Source organism: Psammomys obesus, unplaced genomic scaffold (genome assembly GCF_907164565.1).
Source record: "Psammomys obesus unplaced genomic scaffold, mPsaObe1.curated_primary_1811, whole genome shotgun sequence".
Classification (NCBI taxonomy): domain Eukaryota; kingdom Metazoa; phylum Chordata; class Mammalia; order Rodentia; family Muridae; genus Psammomys; species Psammomys obesus.
In genome coordinates this window covers 6,913,773-6,936,351 of record NW_026596962.1, presented here as the reverse complement: position 1 = coordinate 6,936,351, position 22,579 = coordinate 6,913,773, and the positions used below count along the sequence as shown (strand labels likewise).

The following is a 22,579-nucleotide window of genomic DNA, read 5'->3' as shown; positions in this document are numbered from 1 at the left end:
CACAATGCTTTTATGTTTTCTTGTATCGAGAATGGAGACAACATCGAGTGTTCCTCTCCATGCCAGCAGTGTTGGAGGGCTGTTTCTGTTCAAACTCTGAGGCACAGATTTTCTTACATATGTTGCTCTTCAGTGACACCTTCTCCTTTCCCCCACATTTTCTATACTCTGTTCTCAGATTCCTACATTACTGTATTCTACTGCTTAAAATCACCAATCTCTTTTCACTTGTTCATTTGCACGGTTTTTAACTTACAAATTTACATATTAAAATAATTCTCAAAAGTAGAAAAAAACATTATAAAAAGCATTATTCCTTATTGAACCATCTCATTGTATAAAAGACTAGGCCTGGATGGATGGCAAGAATTTTCTATAGAATTAGAGATTAATTTATTTGAAATTAGAAAGGGAAGAAATGATCACGCACCTATCTCTTCAATGGCCATTACTTTACATGTACTCTTTTGAATTATGTGATGTAACAACCTTGTTCTTGTGTTTGATTAGTAAACTTTCCACCTTGGCAAACATCATGTGAGCATCTGAGGGAGGCGGAATGAGAGTTTGGGCAGGTAGAATATAAGGAGAACCAATACTGTAGGAAGGAGCCAGAAACAACCTTATGCCCACCATTAATTTCAAACTAAACAAGAAATCCATGTGGTACTTAATCTTCTTGAGATTGTTTTGTTACTTATTAGATTATGTTTCCTTGCAGTTGTGAGCTAATTAAATTTAGGTTTTCTAATGCATCTCTATTAAGAATGTTCCAAGGTAATAAAAAGTATTTCTTTCTATTACATTAAATAAATTCAATCAAGTTTTTTTTTTTAATCAAAATAGATCCTGGCAGTGAAGATAGCATGGGTAAAAATCCATGCCATAGAGGTCATCACTAATGTGCTAAGACCAGAAGAATAGCTTAGAATCTTGGGTTTGGTCTTCGAGAGAAGGTTGGATAGTTCACATAAATGTCCTCTTTTTCATTATCGATAGACTGGATGGGAGAAGTGGGACTTCTGCAGTTGATGGCTACCTACAAAATAAATAGCAGAACATTGAGTGACTCACTGAATTTCAGCATCCAATGAAGGCATTCCATAAAACACTTCAAATATACTAATATAGGTCAAATTTCCATTACAAAAATTTGGTAAAATACTTTCTTTATTATGTAAAACTTACTTCTAAAACTTATTTTAGAAATGACATTCTCAATTTATATGACTGAAATACATGGCAGATAAATTTTAGGCAGATTATTAGATTCAGTATTATGCTGATTACCACTTCAAAAATAAGATGTACTCTTCCTATGCAAAGTCTAATATATTTCTCCATAGTGCATAATATTAATATCTACTGAATGGATGTCTTAATAAATAAAACGCTCTTTAAATATAACACTTGTATATATAAGTATTTATATTATATAAATATAATACTTAAATATTTTAAGTATTATTATTAATTTTTGATAGTTTTAAATATGTATACAATGTATTTAGGTCATATTAATCTCTGCTCCTTCCCCTAACTCCTCCCAACTTCATCTCCATTGTTTTATTACCCACTAATTCCAATTTGTTCTACCCATGTACAAACAGGTGTGAAGCCATCCACTGGAACATTATTGACCTTAAAAATAATGGATTCTCCCTCTGACAGAAGCCATCAACTGAAGCTCCTCATCTAAGGGTTTGGGCTTGTGAGCCTCAAGGCTAAATTGCTGGCTGGGTTCATCTTGAACAGGTCTGATGCAAGTAACCATAGCTGTTGAGACCCATCAGTAGCATAGAGTAAGGTGCTTAATTAAACATCAAACATTTATTTTTCACAATTCTGAAGAATATAAGGTCCAAGGTAAAATATCGAATGAGGGCTTGACACTTGAATTACAGACGGTCATCTTCCTTCTTCCTATGCCAGTCCTTTCTTGGATAAAAAAACAAACAAGGGAGACTGGCTTTCAAAACTCTCCCATCTTTTTTTATAGAAAACTAATCCCATTAATGGGATTATCATTATCACTAATCATCCCTGCAAGGCCCGCCTCCAACTACTATCATCCTGAGGGTGTGATGATTTAAAATGTGAAGAGAGTTTACAAACATTCAGTCCCCAGTAATGATTTATAGTGAAATTTAATAAACATAATAATTTGCTATTAAAATAAAATATCTGATCAAACTCTTTAAATAAGAGACAATGAGCATAAAAAGCATTCCTCTTGTCTGCAAACATAGAAGAAAAGTTCCATACTTTTAATTAAACAGTAGATGTAGGAGCAAAGTACACTAAAAAAGAAAAATATATATAGTTTGTTACAATCCTACACCATGCAAGAAAATTCTGTAGTTTTATAACCTATTTGTACATTTATCAATTAAAAATTAATTCAACCCCTGCTCAGATGTAGCTCATGGTAAGCTCAGTATCCAAGTGGGTTTCCTAGTAAGGGGAACAGGGACTATTTCTGACATAAACTCAATGGCAGGCTTTTTGACCTCCCCCTCCTCCAGAGGGAGGAGAAGCCCTGGTAGGCCACAGAGAAGGACTTTGCAGCCAAGGCCTAAAGATACCTAATAAGCTAGGGTCAGATGAAAGAGGAGGAGGTCCTCCCTTATCAGTGGACTTGGAAAGGGGCATGGAGAAGATGAGAGAGGGTGGGTGGGATTGGGAAGGAATGAGGGAGCAGGATACAGCTGGGATAGAAAGTTAATAAAGTGTAACTAATATTAAATAAATAAATAAATCATTTATCAAAGAAAAATAAAGACAAAAACTAAATCATAGCAAAAAAGCATATTTCTATAAAGTCACAACTGAAAAAAATTAATTCAAAGATAATAACATCAATGAATGTCATGCATTATATCTTTCTTTATGTGTGCTATGCTTGTCAGTCATTTATGTAGTTTAATTTAATTTACCTCTTATCACAAAATAATGTTATGGTCTGTATTGAGTTGAATAGTTGCCTATTTTAAAATTTCTTTAAAAAAATCTTTTTATTTAACATGTTTTAAAAATAAGATCTTTGCAGATAAATTAATATCAATGGGCTGGAAGAATGGCGTAGTGGCCAAACATAAGAATATGCATTCAGAGTCCAAGCACCCATGAACTAGCTGGGCACAGGTCTCTGTAACCCAAGTACTAGGAAATTAAGAAAGGAAGATCTCAGAGGATCAATGGCCAGCGCCAGCCTGTCTAACCAAAGTAGCAAGCAAGTTAATAAGACATTGTCTCAAAAATTGTATGGAACCCTATAGAGGAAGATAGAAGATATAACCCACTGGCCCCCTCACATGCACATATTGACAAGAAAGTATGCCTTCGTATGCACATATATACAAAATATTGAATCAATAAAGAAGGTTAGTGTTGTTTTATAGTGACGTAAGAGACATCAGCCTTTAGTTCAATATGAGCAATGTCTTCCTTAGAAACCAAGGAGACCCAGATATCCACAGGTAAAGCAACACATGAACGCAGGGAGAGATTGAAAGGCGTGTCTTCAAGCCAGAGCTGTAGAGGAATTCAGACAGCTTCCGGAAGCTGAGTGAAAGTACAAGGTCAGCCTTGCTCCAGAAGTAGCTGTCCTTCTCAGGCTTCCTTTTTTGTTTGTTTACTTCAATCCTCAAAATCATGAAATCACAGATGTCTACCTTTTTTAAACTAATAGGTTTACACATTGTAGTTTAAAGAATAACATATAATGCAGATTTGGGTAATATGTATGGCTGACTGTAATTATATCAGTGTAATTTTTCCTATTTTCCTCACAGTCCTCCTGCCTCAGCTTTTCAAGAGCTAGAACTATAGGCCTGTGGTATTTTTATACTAATATATTTTTAAAGTCTTAACTTCGATTATTAATAAGAGAATAACTATTTCCTCCTCAGCTAGTTGACACTTGAATTGCAAGCAATGGCATTGAAAGGTCATTGAAAGAAAAATAAGCAAGAAGATTGATAATTGAAAATAAAAAGGGTCCTTACAGGAAATTTTTAAACAAATAAAAGCAATGATCATCAGCTTACCTTACTCTTACTCTGTTTATCCCTGGGCTCTTTAGGTGGTATTCTCACCTGTCTCCTTCTCCTTCTAGAATACAAATTCATCACAGAATATTAAGACCATACCCTAAAGCACTAGTTATCCCTACTGTTGTTCAAATTCTTGCTGTGTTCCCAGACAGTGTGCACTTAGTGAATAAGTAGTTGAGGCTACAAATAGTTGCTTTGTGTATACATTTTCTGCTGTGATGTTTTGACTGTTAGCTTGACTAGATTTAAATTCACCATGGAAACATATTTCTGGGTGTTATTTTTGTTTCTAGAAAATGTTACCTGAAGAAAGAAGACTCATTCTGTATATGAAATCATCATATTATGGGCTGGATCAAAGGCTCAATAATAAGAAGAAAATCCATCAGGAATCACTTCCTTCTGCTTTTTGATTGTATAAACATGACCAGATGATTCATACTCTTGCTTCCATGATTTCTTTGCCATGGTGGACTATATTTCCAAACTGTGAGTCAAACAAATCTGTTCATCCTTAAGGATGTTTTTCCTTATGTTTTGTCACAACAATGAAAAGAATAACACACTTACCTACTCTGATGTCCTTATAGATGGAAAGTACAACTACATAACTTTCCAGGCAAAGTGCATTAGTGATTAATCATAGTGGTTTTACAAAATACTATGTAGTGGACTAGTATTAAAACAGCCTACAGCTTTTAGTCTTAGAGACTTTATTATATTAAAAACTTCTTTAAAATGCCAGCACAGTGATGTTTAACAATTGACTTAAGTTTCATAAAATCTTCCAGGTCTTATTGCAAGTTACCTGGATGCATCATCTCACTTACAGTTCACCAAAGCTCTAGTAGGTTAGGAAAGTGCTCAGAGGGGAATAGCATCTTGCCTGGCATCTCATGGTTGGTGAGTAGGATTGTTGGAATTAAAGCCACAGCCCTCCCACCTGATTGAAAATTTCTCCATTCTCAGTCACCTGGACAAGCAGACCATCCAGAGTCACATTTTGCAACACACTCACCTAGGAAAACCAAAGTTTTAGGTGGAATCTCAAAAGAATGAGTATAAGAGAAACCGAAAGATGATACTATAATTGAATGTGTAACACAGCCAGAGATACTGAAGCAGCTGTTGTGGGATATATGACTGTCTCTTCATCATCTACAGACAAAATTCTAACTGAACTACAGCAGAAATAGATTAGTCACAAGAAATAAAAAGTTTCATTCTCTTTGTTCTCATTGTATTGTTTAAATATTCACTTACAACCCTCTGTAGAAATCTTGAACACAAGGCATTCTTTCTACAAAGGAAAGCTGTCCAGTAATGGGTATTACCTGTAATGGATATTTGCAATTGCTTGGAAGTAGCTCTTCTACCTCAGCACAATATTACCTCTTTATGGGTAATTATTTGGTGTTTGTTATTCAAGAAAGTCATCTTCAACTTCTTTACACACTCTGTGTGTAAATGTATGATGCACCAATAATTTTTCTTAAGCATATGTAAGTCAATTCTTATTTATTCTTCAAGAAACTATGTGATAAGGCTGTTATTGCTGTCCTCTTTTGTAGATGAGGGAACAAAGGCATGAAACGATGCCTTTCACTGGTTGTTAAATTGTTATTCATAAGAAATGATGATGTGTGTGTGTGTTTGCCTGTGAATGTGTGTTTATATGTATCTCTGTGTGTCTCTCCCTGTGTATTTGTGTGATTGTTTGTGTGTGTTTCTGTCTCTGTGTGTGTCTGTATGTCTCTTTCCGTATGTGTCTGTCTCTGTCTGTGTGTGTCTGTCTGTGTCTGTCTCTGGGTGTTTCTCTATATTTAAATAAGACTAGAGTTCACAAACATGGTGAATAAAAGAGAACTTGGCTTAGGTCCCAATGCTTTCCTTATGTACCTTGTGCTGTGCTATTTGTTAGACAAGCGATCAATATCTCTCTTGATCAGACCTCTTATCTTTACAATACAGTTGGTACATACACAAAGGTTTGTTCTGTGTTGAACATGTTCCTGTTTGCCTAATTATAACGTACTTCCCAATATGAGGCATTTTTCAATACTGAAAACAAATAAGCAACATTTTCTCAGTAAATATTAAATTTCACTCTAGAAAGACAGATGTCCATCTCAAGAATAAATTTTGTTTCCTTTCATTCTGAGCAGTACTCTGCACTTCCTCTAGTCATGTTCACATTCACTCTTGCCATTGTTCTCATCTCTACATGAAACAAGTATAAACCAGAAGCAGAGGAATTGCTTCCAAAGACATCAGAATCACAGGTGTCTAGGTGCCAAGAGTAAAGTCCAAATTTGGCTTCTGTCCAGCTCAGCACATCTCAAGCTACAGCACTATTCTAAATGGTAAGATAAGGGTCTTGGGGTCATTGCTATAACCCTGAGGTCAGTTTTCAGAGCATTTCCATTTGAAGTAATAACCCAAACAGAGCAGTGACAAGGGAGAAAGAGCAAATGTCTTTTCTTTTGTGCTTTTCACTTATGATTAGGCATTCAAGCATGCTAATCTTTATAAAATTTAACCGAAGGAGACTATGTACTCTCTGGTTCAATGTATTTGTTCTGTTAAAATAATGCATTTTCATGAAGCAAAATTATCATGACCAACATCTGTGACCCTCAAGAGGTCCCTTCTGCTACTCGCTGTTTCAGCTGTGCTGCCTGTCCCCATAAACTCTTCCTGTGTTCTCTGCCCTTTGCATTTTTTATAAACCAACGTGAAGCAGCATAGAATTTACTGTAATATTAACACTTGTGAGGCTTCACCTCAACTTAGTAACTTCTGGTCAGGAAAAAAAAAAAAGACTTAAGATGACAAATTATGGGAGAAAAGTTAAGACTTTCCTGAGTTTCAATGTACTTGAACACACACCTATTAAAGATGCACTATTTAGACAGATTAGTGTAGTCGAACACTAAAAATAAAAAAACAAACAAACCACAAAACCCTTCCATTAGGATTATAACAGATGTAAAGGATGACAAGCACAAGAAGAATGAAAATACAAAGCAAGAGGTGAGGGCTGGCAGTTCAAAGGGACAAGATTATTCTAGATAGTGACATCATGTCTATCCAAAGGAATATCAAAGAGGACAGACCTCTACAGGAGGAAAGGAGGTAAGTGCCTTGCATGCTGAATGAAGCACAAGACTTTGGCCAAATTGGAGAAACTGTATTTTGGTAGCAAAATTCTTCTCTTTTGAGAAATATGTTGAACATGTTTAAAAAAAAAAGATGGTTTCAGTTTTAACAAACTTAATTAGCAAGAGGGGGAATAGTAACATGGATAATAGAAGTGACAATTATGCTGAGTTCAGGAAGCAAGGCACCTTCAACAGCTAGGTCAATAAGTTCTAAGATTATTCTGAGTCTGTGAAAAGACAATGGAAGTGTCAATCAAGAGAATGGCATCACAAATCCTGTTTCCACAGAGGAAGATGGTGTAGCCAGCCTTGATGAGACCTGACAAGCTAGGGTCAGATAGAAGGGAAGGAGGTCCTGCCCTAGCAGGGGACTAGGGAAAGGGCATGGGGGGAGAAGAGGAAGGGTGGTGGGACTGAGAGGAGATGAAAGATGAGACTGCAGCGGGGACACAAAGTGAATAAATTGTAATAAATAAATATATAAATTAAATTAATTTTTTTAAATATAAAAAGGAAAAAGTAGGTAAACATCAGCGGGTTAGAAGGAAGAAATGAGTCTGAGAATAAAGTGGGGAATGCAAAGAGTTATTAAACAGTAAAAAAGGGAGGAGTCAAGGATAATATATGAAGTCAGAAGTCAGGGCATATGAACCTGCTAGAGAACCATATTAATAAGTTGGGGCAGTGAGTGTGTGGGTGGGTGGGTGGTGATGTTGTGTGTTGATATTATCAGCAAGGTAAGAAAAATGTTATTAATTTATCAAAAAAGCATATTACATGCCTTTCCAGACATGCAAACTGTCAGTCTTCAAAGAGTGATCTCTTCCTTCCTCGAGTAGGTAACATTCCAGGTGGAACATAGTATAAGAAGTTATCTAATAAAATTAAAATTAAGAAGTGTGAGGAAAACTAGACAAATCAATAGTGCTCATGGGAGATCTAGAAGGAAGATAAAAAGCCAACTACGAAGATTTTAAAACTTTCCTCTGTGCCAAAATACAGTTAAAGGTAAGAAGCTTCATTCAATAGAACCTAAATCTTCCAGCTACTATCTAAGCCATTTTATTTAACATCTCAAGATGGCTTGTTTCAGAAAATACAAAACCATTTGAGACTGTGTTGTTGTTCTACAAATATGCAAGTTTCTTACCTCTTGTTTGCTGCATTGCAGTATAAAAAACTGATAAATGAATAAAACATTACTCTACTCTTCTCTCCCTTCCCCCACCCCCAGACCGCCTCACTCCACACACACCTTCTCAACAGACACCTATTCTCATGGAGGAGGAGGAAGGAAAGATGGATATGGGACAGAAAATTTTGCAAGATTATGAGGTCACTCTGCCAACTCTACCAATGCCTAAGTGAATTTTTCTAGCTTTTGTCTATATAGAACTCCCTTGCTTCCCATTCCTTGTTTAAAAGCAGTAATTACACATCTATGTAACTGCACACACACGAATACTGAGTCGGCTTGGTAAGTTGCTGGGTCATTCACTGAAACCTTAAATATCAAAATTATTCAAGATAAATAAGACTTGGGGTAAGTTGCTTTGCTCACCTGTTATAAAAAATGATGGTGATGATAATTAGGATGACAAGTAACAGCAAAGCTGACCCTCCAGCAACAGGAAGGATAAAAGGTTTGTTGGCTCCACCTAGTAGAAAAAGGTTATAGTCTGAATTAGGAACTGAATTAAGGTCACCAAATGAAGAAAATGAAGAAAAATGAAGAACCCATTAGTCATGACACTTAAACAATCTATTAACAATAGGATGGGTTAAGGGGGAAAAGTATCTTTCCTTGAAATTCTCCTTAATTCTTATGATTATCACAGATTTCTATTACTTCCTTGATTAAATTCGGTTCAACAGCACGAACAACAACATGCGGCTGAAAAGATTAGTTCTCTTGCAGAGGACCTGTGTTTGGTCCCCAGAATCTCCATGTGGCTCACAATTGCCACTGTCACTACAGTCTGACACTTCTGGCTTCCAAAAGCACTTCTTCTCACATCCACATTTATTATACAGAGAGTACAGATACACATAATTAAAAGTAATGAAAATAAATCTTAAAAACAGTAATGTTAAAAGCATCCATGGACACAGAGCTATTTAAATTATCATATACAAAAACCTTTGCAGAGAAAAAACCCTGTAATGCTGGAGCAATACACTAGCAGGATTAAATCTGACGTTGACGTATACTCTAGGTAGGAATGTATAACTGAAATGTTTACCATAATATTAATAATATGTTTTATACTACATTTGAATGAGTGTTAAAAGCAGTATTGAAGATAAACATGTTATTCAAACTTAGTGTTGTCTGAGACTGAAATTCTCCCCTTGATTGGTGGCTGTTTTAGCTGATCAGCCTCTAGCACCACCTTTCTCTGCTCAGAATTCTCTCATTGATGAGTCAATATTTGAAAGACTGATGAGCTACTACTTGAAAAATCCCACCTCTGGAGGGTCTAGAAGGACGTGAGAGACGATTGTCTTTGTGTCCTATGCCTATGGCTGCCCCTCACCCCTTTCCACTCACAGAGCACCTTGAACAATAAGCCCCCATTACGGGTTGCTGGCAGAGGTGGACTTAAAATGAGATTTGCCTGTTCTCTTTTTTCTGTCTCCTGAGACAGTGCGTTGGCCACTGCAGTCTGGAATCGGATGCACCCTGAGAACATGACTTTTCAGCTCAGTCTACGCATATTTCTTCAGATCATCCCATACTTCATAAGTCACAGTTTCATTAAATCTTTTCCTTATAAAACTCAAAGTCTAGACCAACTTTATTCAGAAGAAACAAAAACAAATAAAAGATGTTTTTTCTTTATTATTACAATTTATTCACTTTGCATCATCACAGTTTTTAAGTTTTTAATTTGTTTAGTCTTTATTGTAAGCATAAGTGCAACCAGCCATACAGTGGTTCTTTTTCTGAGTCTGGCTCATGGCATTTAATAGCATATCACAAAGTTCATTTGGGGGTCACAGATGACAGCATCTTATCTTGGTATAGCTGAATGGCCGCACTCTGCCCCTAGAAATAACATTGTATGTTATTTATTCATCCCACCACTAATAGACACTTTGGTTGATTCCCTGTGTTGAATGCTGTGAACAGTGCTGTGTGAACACTGTTGGAATAATATGTTCAAGGAGCCTATCCCTAGTCCCTTGGATATACACCCAACAGAGCGACTACGAGATTGTGTAGTACTTCTACCTTCAGTTCCTTGGGGCACCTCCATTTTGTTTTTCACAATGACTGTGTACATTCCCACTGAGGGTGTACCTGGGTTCCTCATCACTACATCTTCACTAACATTCATCATATCTTTATATTTTTATGCTAGGATTATATCAGTTATGCATGCAAGGACACTTGCACAACATGAGCATATATGCATGCCTTGTGGTTTTGCATTCTGCTTGTGACTAGTAACAGACACTGTCTTTTCCCATACTTCTTGGCAAGCTTTACATTTGGTTTATGAAAGGTCAATTGAGGTCTATTGCTCATATTTTTCATTACATTATTTGCTATATTTTTCTAATGAAATCCTGAGATTTGTGACAGCATAGATGAACTTGTAGAATACTATTCCAAGTGAAATAAGGTAGACTCATACAGGCAAACACTATGATTCCAAGTGTAGGTGAAATCTAAAACTGCTGAATGCATAGAAGCAAAGAGTGGAATGGCTGTCTCTGGCATAGAGCAGGAGGTACCGAAAATGAGATCATGTTCAAGGGTACATACAAGCTTTTTGTATATGAAGAAAATATTCAGGGGCTATAAATTATAGTATAGGTAAGTGACAGGCGTGTTAATTAATTTGGTTGTGGTATAATTGCTCAATGTTTACATATATCAAACCTTCATGTTGTACACCTTTAATATATTTAATCTTCAGCAACATACATTTAAATTTTTTAGAGCTGGAAGATGGCTCAGTTGGCAAAGCACCTGACTTACAATCACAAGAATTTGACTTCTATCCCAAATAAAGTCTTCTGTGGTGTCACAGTCTACATTTCAGTTTAGAAGTAAGCCAGTTCCTGGGCTGAATTGGCAAGCCCCAGGCCAGAGAGAGGCCCAGTGTCCAAAAGCAAAATGACTAACCGCTGAGGAGTAGCACTTAAGACTGACTTGTGATCCTCACAGGCACATGTATACAAGTGCATTGTACACACATGCACAGACATGCACACAGAAGCGTGCACACACAAATTTAGAGTTTGTTTTTATTTTGCTTTTTTAAAAAGATTTTCTAAATTATATGTTGATTTTGAATCAGAAAAAAACTATAAAATATTTCTGTGTGCTTAAAACAGAATATTTTGTTGATTTTTCAGTGGTTACATTTAAAGGACAAAATATGTGCAACTCCTTTTTAAAGTAGATTCAGAATCATTAAGAATTAAGACCAGATTTTAGTAGGTTTATCCTATATTATATGTCCATATGAGTGAGTATATACCGTGTGCATCTTTCTGCTTCTGGGATAGCTCACTCAGATCCCACCATTTACCTGCAAATTTCATGATCTCCTTGTTTTTTCTTGCTGAGTAATATTCCATTGTGTAGATATACCACAATTTGTGCATCCAATCATAAAATGTTCAATTCCTATCCAGAAAGGCAAAGAGGCTGGACATCAGAAGAAGGAGAAAAGAGGGAACTAGTCAGGAGCCTGACACAGAGGATCTCTGAAAGGCTCTGCCCTTTAGACTATCAATGTAGATGCTTAGACTTATGGGCAACCTTTCGGCAGAGCGCAGGGAATCTTAGGAAAGAAGTGGGAAACAGTAAGATCTGGAGAAGACAGGAATACCACAAGGAGAGCAACAGAACCAAAAAATCTGAGCACAGGGGTCTTTCCTGAGACTTCTATTCCAACCAAGGACTATGCATGGAGATAACTTAGAACCTCTGCACAGATGTAGCCCATGGCAGTTCAGTATCCAAGTGGGTTCCATTGTAATAGGAACAGGGACTGTCTCTGGCATGAACTGATTGGCCTGCTCTTTAATTACCTCCCCCTGAGGGAGAAGCAGCATTACCAGGCCACAGAAGAAGACAAGGCAGCCACTCCTGATGAGACCTAATTGACTAGGATCAGAAGGAAGGAAAAGAAGTCCTCCCCTATCAGTGGACTTGGGGAGGGGCATGCATGCAGAGGGTGGAGGAAGGGAGGAATTGGGATGGGAGGAGGCAGGGAACCACGGGGGTGGGGGGATACAAAGTTAGTAAAGTGTAATTAATAAAGGAAAAAAAAATCCTTAAAAAAAAGAAGACCAAATTTTTGTTGCAGCCAATTGTATGATTTTAGACTATTTTTATCAAAGTCCTCAATTATAAATTCTAGCTTCAAATGCTTCGATTTGAACTATGTTTTCCATGATCAAACTCTTCTAATAAGTCTGACCATTAGGGTGAGGTCCATCTGTTCAGTGCTAAATGCATACAATGTCATGGTGAGCTAGGCAACGATCACTGTGGAGAATGAAAGATAAACTCATATTTCATATCTGATTTAATGGAACTTACGTACCTTTGAAAAGACCTACATATTTTAAAAACAGCATGAAATAAGCATTTTCCTTCTAGAAATTAGTGTAAAGAAATATAGTTTCAGCCACACATGAACCAGCACAGCCTAGAGCCATGGCTGGTCTACCTCCCTTCCCTTTCTTTATGAGGCTGCTATGGGAATGGCGAGGATACTTCAAGCATGCACCTCTCTGGGACCTATGTGGATGGGAAACAGAAAGCAAACAGGATGCTTTGGGGAGTTAATCAATACTTCATAACGTTCACTTTCCCCCTTAAGCTCTGCTAATAGATCTGTGGCTGAATAATGCCAGCCCTCAAGCCCTTCTCTTAAAGAAAGAATTATTGTCTGTTCTCAGTGACCCAGTTTCTGATGGTTTTTTTCATGTATCTCAATGCTGTATTGATTCATAGGAGAACAAAACTGTCTTCAACTATGAAGCCATTATTTTCCTCCTATCACAAAAAAATAAATGCAGTTAAAACAATTTAAAGAAAGTCAGTGAAATTTATAAATGAATAATTTTCTCTAGGCCTGTGACCCTCCAGGGTAAGTTTCTGCCAATGCGAAGTATTTATGACTGAGCTGTAAAACTTTTAGAGAAGACTCGTGATAGAAATGCCACTAGATCTTTCCTGAAGAGCAAGAAGCAGAGCCTTCAGCTCTGTCCACTGTTTGCCCTCATTAAAGATGGGAGTAGAGTTGAGGGTGAAGGCACCAAATAATGTAGAACCTAGATAATGAGTCAAGTACAACAGCTCATGCTTTTGATCCCAGCATTTGGGAGTTAGAAGCAGCATTATCAAAAGCTTAAGTGCAGCCTGGGCTATACAGTAGTAAGCCTGAGGCCAGCCTGGACTGCTTGAGACCATTTTAGAAACCAACAACTAATGAACCTAACTTACTAGACCACAATATGTGTGTAAGAGTCACATATCCATCAATATCAGGTAAATGTAGTCTTTTCTTGGTTCATTAAAAAGATAAGCACAAATGTTAGACCTTATTCTGCCGGCAGTTGTAATATACATATTTGCATGAAACATATATGTGAGCTTCCAGATTCAGCAATATCAAGTCTTTCCACATTTCAACTACTGGTATGAAACAGAAAACCATATGATCTTAAATCGAAACACCAACAATGTAAATGCACAGACATTGAGGACAGATGTGGAGCCAGTCCTGGCTCCCGCTTTGTTTCACTTAAAAAGCTCAGAGAGGAGACTTAATCTCTTACTTTTGTAAATGCCAAAATGATAGAGAATCAATGCAAAGCATGCCTTTGGTATTTAAATAAAATATATAGAGGTACTTTAAGCATATTAAACACTATATGATGCTATTAAGCTGCACAAATTATACACACACATTTAGGCATTATGCACATAATCCAAATTAAGATTAATCACATTTCATGCTGAAATGTCATGTTGAGGAGGTACTGTATCACACAAGTGGTACTAAGTCCTGTAGCTAAGGTCACCCCAAGGAAGCATAGTGGGAGTATTGATTTGTATGTGTAAGATCATTGTAGACCACTGAAACATATTAAGCCAAAATTGGTAAAACCTGCCTAAAATATGCATCTAGTTCAACATCACAGCAGGTTTCTAGAAGCTACCTGTCTACATAAGTTAGTTTTACAATCTTTGCTTCATAAACACTTTCACATGAAGAAAACCCCAGGTATTAAGTGACTTTCTGTGAATTAAAGAACCATGGCAGCAACCTCTAATCTACAGTGATTGATGTGTCCCAAGGGCACTTAAATCAATACCTCTAGGGGTCTAAATGAGAAAAGCCTCAGTAGACTCATATTGTTTGTATACTTGGTACCCAGTTGGTGGAACAGTTTGGGAAGCATTAAACTGTATGGCCTTGTGGAGGGAGATATCTTTCTAAGGGTGGGCTTTGAGGTTTCAAAAGCCCATAGCATTCCCAGTTAGCGATCTCTCTCCCCCCCTCCACCTCTCTTGCTCGCCCACTTCTCCCTCTCTCCCTCTCTTTCTTCTTCATGATTGTCATATCAGCATCTAAGTTCACAGCGATTGCTCCAGCACCACAGATGTCTGCCTGCTGCACTGCTTCCCACGACGATGGTCACTGATGACCCTCTGGAAACACAAGACTCAGATTAAATGCTTTTTTATTAATTTAATTTATCCCCTTTATATCTCAGTTGTAGCCTCCTCCCTCTTCTCCTCTCAGTCCCACCTTCCCAAATCTCCCTTCTTTTATTCCTCAGAAAAGAGGATCCCCCCACCTACCCCAGCTTATCAAATTCCATGAGAACTGAGTTTGTTCTCGTCTCCTGTGTTCTAGTAAGGCAGTCCCATCAGAGGGAAGTGATCAAAAAGCAGTCAACAGAGTCCATGTCAGGACCCAAGAGAGGATGCGTAAATCTCACTCAAAAGGGAAAACAGCATAGACAGATGTAGTGGTTGAAGAGAGATAACAAGGTAAGAGAGGGAACTCAGAGAGAAATAGGGTAGTGTTGAGACCTGGGCATAGCAAGTGTGAGAAGACAGAAGACCTGCATAGAAAAGAGAAACTGTGTTGGGGGGGTGGCGCATCTCTGTGACAAGCTGGAGATCTGTCAGAACAGACCTCCGGAAAGATATAGTTGGGGGAGGGGCTCTAGCTGAGACTCCTAGTAGCAGGGGCTACGGAGATTGGAGAGGACACTCTAACTAGATGAATGCTTTCTTTTAAGGTTACCTTGGCCATGGTATTTTGTCATGGCAATAGAAAAGTAACTATGATGGTACTTGAAGAGAAATGAGTGGCAGATGTTCTTGTTTGGTATTCACTGAGAAAATTTCAAGGCTGACTACATTAAATATCTCCTCTTCTTACCCAAACATGTCTTACTCTTATATTACTTGCATATTTGCTTCAAATGATGCAAACATGACTTAAATGCATCACATGTTAGAATATCAAGAACTGCACTAGTTTTACTCACTTTTAGTGACATAGTTTGGAGAAAAAAATTCATGACCTTAATATTCACATCATAAGAGCTTGTTTTCCATAGAATAAAAAATTTGGCATTGGTGCACTTTCTAATACCTCTAAATTTATAGTTTATTATGTTTGAATGGCATCTGTGCTAATATGGGTACTTCTCAACCTTTTCTTCTGTAATGTCAGTCAGCCTTTCTGATGTTACCCAGGAACCATTTTCCCTCACTAACTTTGCTTTGAACTCAAGCAAAGAACATGGTTCTAAGTGATTAATATGAATGCTTCTAGTGAGTTCTAGAATGAGGGTTCAGGAGTCTTCAAATACAATTGAGAATTGAGATTTTTTTATGCTGATAGCTTATTTTCAACTACATTTATCACATTATTCTAAGAATGCATACTTTTATGCATGGTTTATTTGTAAAAGGGTTTACATATGTAACAGGACCTATTTATGTAGGCAGTAACTGTTGGGCTTCAGACTCAGATGAGCAGCTGAGGGGCCTTTTCAACCAAAGAGGACCTGGTCTCCAGGTCCTCTCAGCATCCCTCAGTCTGTACCTCTTACATGGCATGGCTGGCAAACCTCACCCACTGCCCTGAACTCTCCAGCCCAGGGGCCTGGGCTTCCCATCCCCCTTCTCTATGTAACCCAGAAACTTTGGTTCCACTTCACCCACCCTCCTCTCTCTCTTTCTGTGTTTCTCTTTTGTTCTTGCTCACTCTCTCTGTGTGTGCATTTACCCCACCCACTCGGCCCCTATCCAAGCATGGCAGCCAAGCGCTGTTTCCAATAAACCTGCATTTACATATTTTAACTTGTTTTGCATAAGCTCATATCCCTGCTTCAATAAGATTTATCAACTAATGTGAATTTTTTTTATCTTTATATTTTTCTTATTAGTTACAGTTTATTAACTCTGTATCCCAGTTGTATCCCACTCCCTCATTCCCTTTTAATCCCACCCTCCCTCCCTCATCTCCTCCCTGCCCTTTCCAAGTCCACTGATTGGGGAGGACCTCCTCCCCTTTCATCTGACCCTCTTTTATCAGGTATCTTCAGGACTGGCTGCAAAGTCCTCCTCTGTGGCCTAACAGGACTGCTCCTCCCTTGGGGGGGGGAGGGGTCAAAGAGTCTGACATTGAGTTCATGTTATAATTTTTAATAAATGATTTTTTACATTAATAAAAAACTTTTTAAAAATTTATGGAGATAACCTAGAACCCCTGCACAGAAGTAGACCATGGCAGTTTAGTGTCCAAGTGAGTTCCACAGTAATGGGAAGAGGGACTGCCTCTGACATAATCTGATTGGCCTGTTCTTTGATCACCTCCCCCCAAGGGGAGAGCAGCCTTCCAGGCCACAGAAGATGACAATGCAGCCACTCCTGATGTGATCTGATAGACTAAGATCAGAAGGAAGGAGAGGAGGACTTCCCTTATCAGTGTACTTGGGGAGGAACATGCTTGAAGAAGAGGGAAGGAAGGTAGGACTGGGAGGAGAGGAGGGAGGGGCTTATGGGGGGATACAAAATGAATAAAGTGTAATTAATAAAATAAAATAAAATTTAAAAAAATAATGCAAAACCTAAAAAAAATTTAACTAGTAAAATTTGATTACATGGGCACTCATTTCATCAAATTGTTAATAAAATAAATTGTAAGGAGGTTAAAACGAATGGTTTAACATTTAAGAGTCTAGGAGGAGACTATCAAATTTATTGATTTGATAAATGAATACTAGAAATAAAAGTAAACAGAGGGTAGAGTTGATTCATCTTAGCTCAAGTCAGGGGTAAATGTTAAGAATTTAGGATAATGATTTGGTTTAGCTGATGATTTGACTCAGATAGCCTGTGCAAAATTCAGGAATCTGTGGCTTTTCACAAATATATGTTAAATATTATAATTGGTCTCAGTGGGTAATCTTTAAAAGAAAAATACAGGACTTGAAGTAGGGAGTGAAACATGAAAGGAGGAATTGAAAGGTGGAAAAAGAAGGGTGACTATGTCTAAATACTGTGTGCATGCCGGAACCTTCCAAGGATATTTTTAATGAAAAATCTAATGCTGAATTCCATACAATTGTCTTTGAGAAACACTGTTCTATCCTAGGATCCCCTTCCAAGGAGAAGGCTTAAGGCTAGCCACAACCCTTCTGCTGATTTTTTGCCTCAATCCCCATTTTCTTAGAGCATTAGCTTGAGAAAAATAAGCTCTGTGTCTTTACTATGACTCTATGGAAATCTTTGTTAAAGGCAAATGAGCTTTCTAGCCTACTTCATCTTGGAGAAGGAGCACTCTCAGAACCAGAGCCACAGCTTTGACATGTCATTGCTAAAGAAAACATAGCCCACAGGCAGAGCCTATTACCAAGTATTTCTGTAGTTTTATGCTCTAGACACAGGCTGGTCCAGCTCTTTGACATTGTGACATGATGTTGTCACCTGTAAAGTTCAGAGTCAAGAATTCTGCAACTGGGTTACAAAAGAAATCTCAGACAAACTTCATAATGTTAAGAGGTTTGTGATTTTGAGTTGGGCTGCTCTTGTAGCCATCCTGGCTGCAGGCAACAGTTGGATTTAATTACCTGTTAGGATTTAATTACCCACCAACTTTCTCATCTTTTAAAAAGCCAATAATTGTTTTTGATTGCATGATTAGATTTCAAAAATGATGTCTTTCATTTTTGAGTAAAAAGTAGAAAATGACAATCAACATGTCAGGGACCACCTGAGGGAACTCGCCAACTTCAGAGACCACCTGTGGAAGCTTACCAACTTGCCTCAATTTGCCTGTTCCCTTATCTCCAGGAAACATACTGCTTGGAGATGCCCGTTCCCTTACCTGCAGTAAACATACTGCTTGGAGATGTCAGAGACCACCTGTAGAAACTCACCAACCTGCCTCAACTTGCCTGTTTCCTTACCTGCGGTAAACATACTGCTTAGCAACAGCAGAGATGTGCTCACAGAACCATGGCTTATCACAAGATGTTTCAGGCCCCTGGCCGAGAAGAATCTGTAACGTTTCACCCACCCTACTTCCTCATCCTGAATCCTATTTAAAGCTGATTCTGCTTAGTAAAGTTGGTCCTTGACAAGCACCTGTTTGCTTGGACTCCTTTCTCTTTCTCGCCCATCTTTTCACAGGTTTGGATTCTCTTTTAACCCGCGAATAACCTTAGCTCCGCTGGCCGGAGCATCAACATAAAAGCGAAGTAAATTGTTTTCATGATTCTGTTTTAGATTTGGCATATATGCCTGTGTTAAGACAGATGTAAAACTGCATACACAGTGACATATTTATTAACTGTTTTCCATATGACAGGCCAATAATAATCACTTTAATTATTTTTGCTGTCCTTCACAAATGTCCATATTTATTCTTAACCACACACACAAATAAGACATAAATCTGATGACATTAATATAAAAACAATTACACTTTGTGAACCTGTATTTTTTCCTATTTGTAACAGGTTTGGGAAACCCTTGCACATCATGACTCTTGAGCACCTTTAATGTGCAGCCACTGGACGTACCTTTGCTAATGTTCTTCTCTTACACCTGTTCCTTCTCCCACTCATGCACAGCATGACCATTAGCTGTGCCTTCATTTTGCTCACTTTCTTGCTTTTAATTTAACCTTATTTTTTTTATAATGTATTCACTTTTCATCCCCTCCTGGCCCCACCCTCCACCCCTCTCCTCTGCACACCCTCCTCCCCTACCATCTGACCCCAGCCTATAGAGTCTCATTAGGACTGCTTGCATCTCTTCCTCTGTGGCCCAGCAATGCCCTTCCACCAGAGGGAAGTGATCAAAGATCAGGCAACAGAGTCTATGTCAGAGAGAGCCCCTGCTCTCCCACTTTCACTATGACTAAAACCATTATTAATCTGTATGAGGCCAACAAGAACCATTGATATTTCACATTTACACTTTGTGGGTGGGAAAATCACTTCCTATGAGTTAACAAAATGTCAATTCCATTCTGAAATATTGTGGCAACATGCTGATTTTCAGTTCCAACAAAAATGACCTGTGATAAATGCATTCTGAAAATAAATCATAAAGACATAAGTCTAGACTGCTAAATATTTATTTTACATTTTACAGATGTTGAAAAGAAGATATATATTTCTCTATTGGGTCAATACCTTTTAAGGATTCTTGAGTCACTTCAGTGTAAATCATAAGGTGCACATTGGGCCTTGAAGATGTATCTCTATGAGTGAAAGACTCATGCTTGTTCCTCATGTCCTGAACTTTTAGATAAATAGACCTCTAAAAAGCCATCATGCTGCCTTTGAATATTTGTGAAGAATTGAGTCAGTATTTTTTGAGTTACTGCAAATAAAATGTTCATCTGGATAATTAAATTGGAATACTCAAAACTGGAATTGCTGTTAAAAATCAAATACTGCCAATCTCACACTAAGTTCATTTCCAGCAATGGTAATCGTGTGTCTGCCTTTGGAAGAGACTTTACCTATTAATCTAAGCAGGGCCTACTGTGGTGCTAAGGGGTAACGACCTGCAATTCCTACAATGAAATTTGTATGTAGGACTGAGACAGCAAGATTGGTTACTTTAGAGTCAAAGGCATTAGGAGGTTTCTTCAGTCAATGGGGCCATGCGTGGGTGTTTCAAGGGACAACTAAGTATGCAGATCTGAATTTGACTTGTCTGAATTCCAAGGAACAAGGAAGGTTTACTTTTAAGATAAAACTGAGTGCAACAACACTGAGTGAGGAAAGTGCTTGTCAGCAAGCTTGATAATTCATTTCCTGAAACCCACATGGTAAAAAGAGAGTTGTTCTCTGTCAGTCACTCTCTTCCATACAAACACCCGTACTCATTCACACACACACACACACACACACACACACACACACTCAGTCCCACTCACACACACTCAAAACACCCACAGACACTCATACACATACTCTCACACACATATTCACACAAAATACACATACATACAGTAAGTAGATAAATGCAGTAAAAATGTTTTTTTAAAAAAATTAAGAAATACTCTCTCTGGTGGCAAAAGACTTACCAAATAGCAATTTCTAAGATCAACTGCTTTTTCCTGTTTTTCAGATTTCTGTTGTATGTGATTAACTTGACATTATTATTCAATGCAATATTAAATTATGAAAAGTACAAAATGAATTCAAGAAAATGTTCTCTTTCTTTGTACTTTGGGGAAAATATATTCATCTCTATATGAGACATTTAAAAGAAATTATCTGAGTACTTGTGCTTTTCAAATGCACCAGCTCACTGAAAGGGGAAAAGACTTTGATGTGAGCAGAGGCATCTGTGAGGTGAAGACACCATGAATAAAGGCAGAGGCTGAGTGCTCAGATCACTGGTGATGTTGGTAACTGTGTGTCGTATCTGGATACCCAGCTGTCAACCAGAATTGTTAAAATAAAATTAAATTGAGGAAAAAATTTATCTGATTTGCTTCAGGGGAAACTATTTTTAACTTGTGAGCAAACTCAGCAAAACTCAGGGATTCCTGTCAAGGGGCTCTAGTATAAAAAAAAATGTCATGAACACTTTATTTTCCATGTATGTAAATATTCCAAGGCTCATCAAACTGTGTCAGAAACAGACTGGTCTGTGCAGACAACTTAGAAAATCTAGTCAACACCCATAAGAGTGAGAAATACAATTGAAAATGAGCAAAACTCTAAAGCACAATTATTAATGACATAGTACTCTTGCAGAATAAAACTCAACTCATAAAAGAGCAGCTGAACTTTAAAACTAAAAAGCAAATAAATAAATAAAATTGATGCTTTGTTCTTTGGAGCTGGAATACTTACAAAGTATTTGCCTTACAAGCATGAGGACATGAATTAGACAGAAACACGTATACATGTATGTGCGTACATGAACATGTGCACACACACACAGCAAAGTCTCCTTCCATACTACCATAGTTCAATTCAAGAGCACAGGGAGTCAAAATCAGTAAGCCTGGCCTGCATGGGTGAGGGATACCACCACAGCTAGCCGCACTCTTGCCACCTGCCGACCGCAGTGCTGCTGCTGAAACATACACGTAACATTGCAGGGGAGGAGTGGGCGCCGTGGCCTGGTGATTCCCTGGTAAACACGCCTGTGACCTACGTCTCACTCTGCACTCAATAATCCTACAGGCTACACATCAGGCTCAATGTGTGTTTTAAAAGGCAAAATAATACAGGATTAAAAGGAAGTAGCTATTTCTGACAGCTGCACACACAAACAAAATTTCATGAAATGAAATTTTCTTCTGCAAGCATTGCACTTGATTTTCAAAGTTTCATTTCTTTGATCAGCAATCTTTAAACCTCAAATACAAGCTGTGACATGTGAAGAGAGTCTTGAAATAAGCTATGAAGAAAATGTAAAACTTAAAAGGACATTATAGCTTCTAAGATGAAAATGCTAGTGTAGCAAATACTCCTGATCATTTCCTAAAAGGCTACTTAGATAACTTTCAACATAGATGTAAGAATATCCAAATGGATGTAATAATTTTCTAACTACAAAGTATTTATTGTAAATGTTAAGTGTATACCATAGTTTAAAAATATGTTTTCATATTTCTACTATTTCAAAATATTTATTATATGCAAATTTCACAAAGTGAATGCATTTAAAATAGTCTTTAATTTATTTTTACAAAATATGGATATTAAATAAGTATTTAATAAAATAGCATTCTTTATATCAAACATTATTTTAAAAGCTAAGGAGTACACAAATAAACATATGTGGGGCTGGAGAGATGGCTCAGAGGTTAAGAGCAGTAGCTGTTCTTC

The 22,579-nt window shown here is 37.6% G+C and overlaps 1 protein-coding gene across 1 annotated transcript in view; it reads right to left on the bottom strand.

The window, feature by feature from the left end:
- Positions 1-925: 925 nt before the first annotated feature.
- Positions 926-22,579, bottom strand: part of Cd226 (CD226 molecule) — a 79,663-nt gene continuing 58,009 nt past the window's right edge. Inside the window, exons 4-6 of the mRNA XM_055598772.1 lie at positions 8,778-8,874; positions 4,050-4,113; positions 926-1,039 (exon numbers count right to left, since the gene is read on the bottom strand). Coding sequence (XP_055454747.1) covers positions 926-1,039; positions 4,050-4,113; positions 8,778-8,874 — 275 coding nt within the window. The remainder of the gene's footprint in view (positions 1,040-4,049; positions 4,114-8,777; positions 8,875-22,579) is intronic.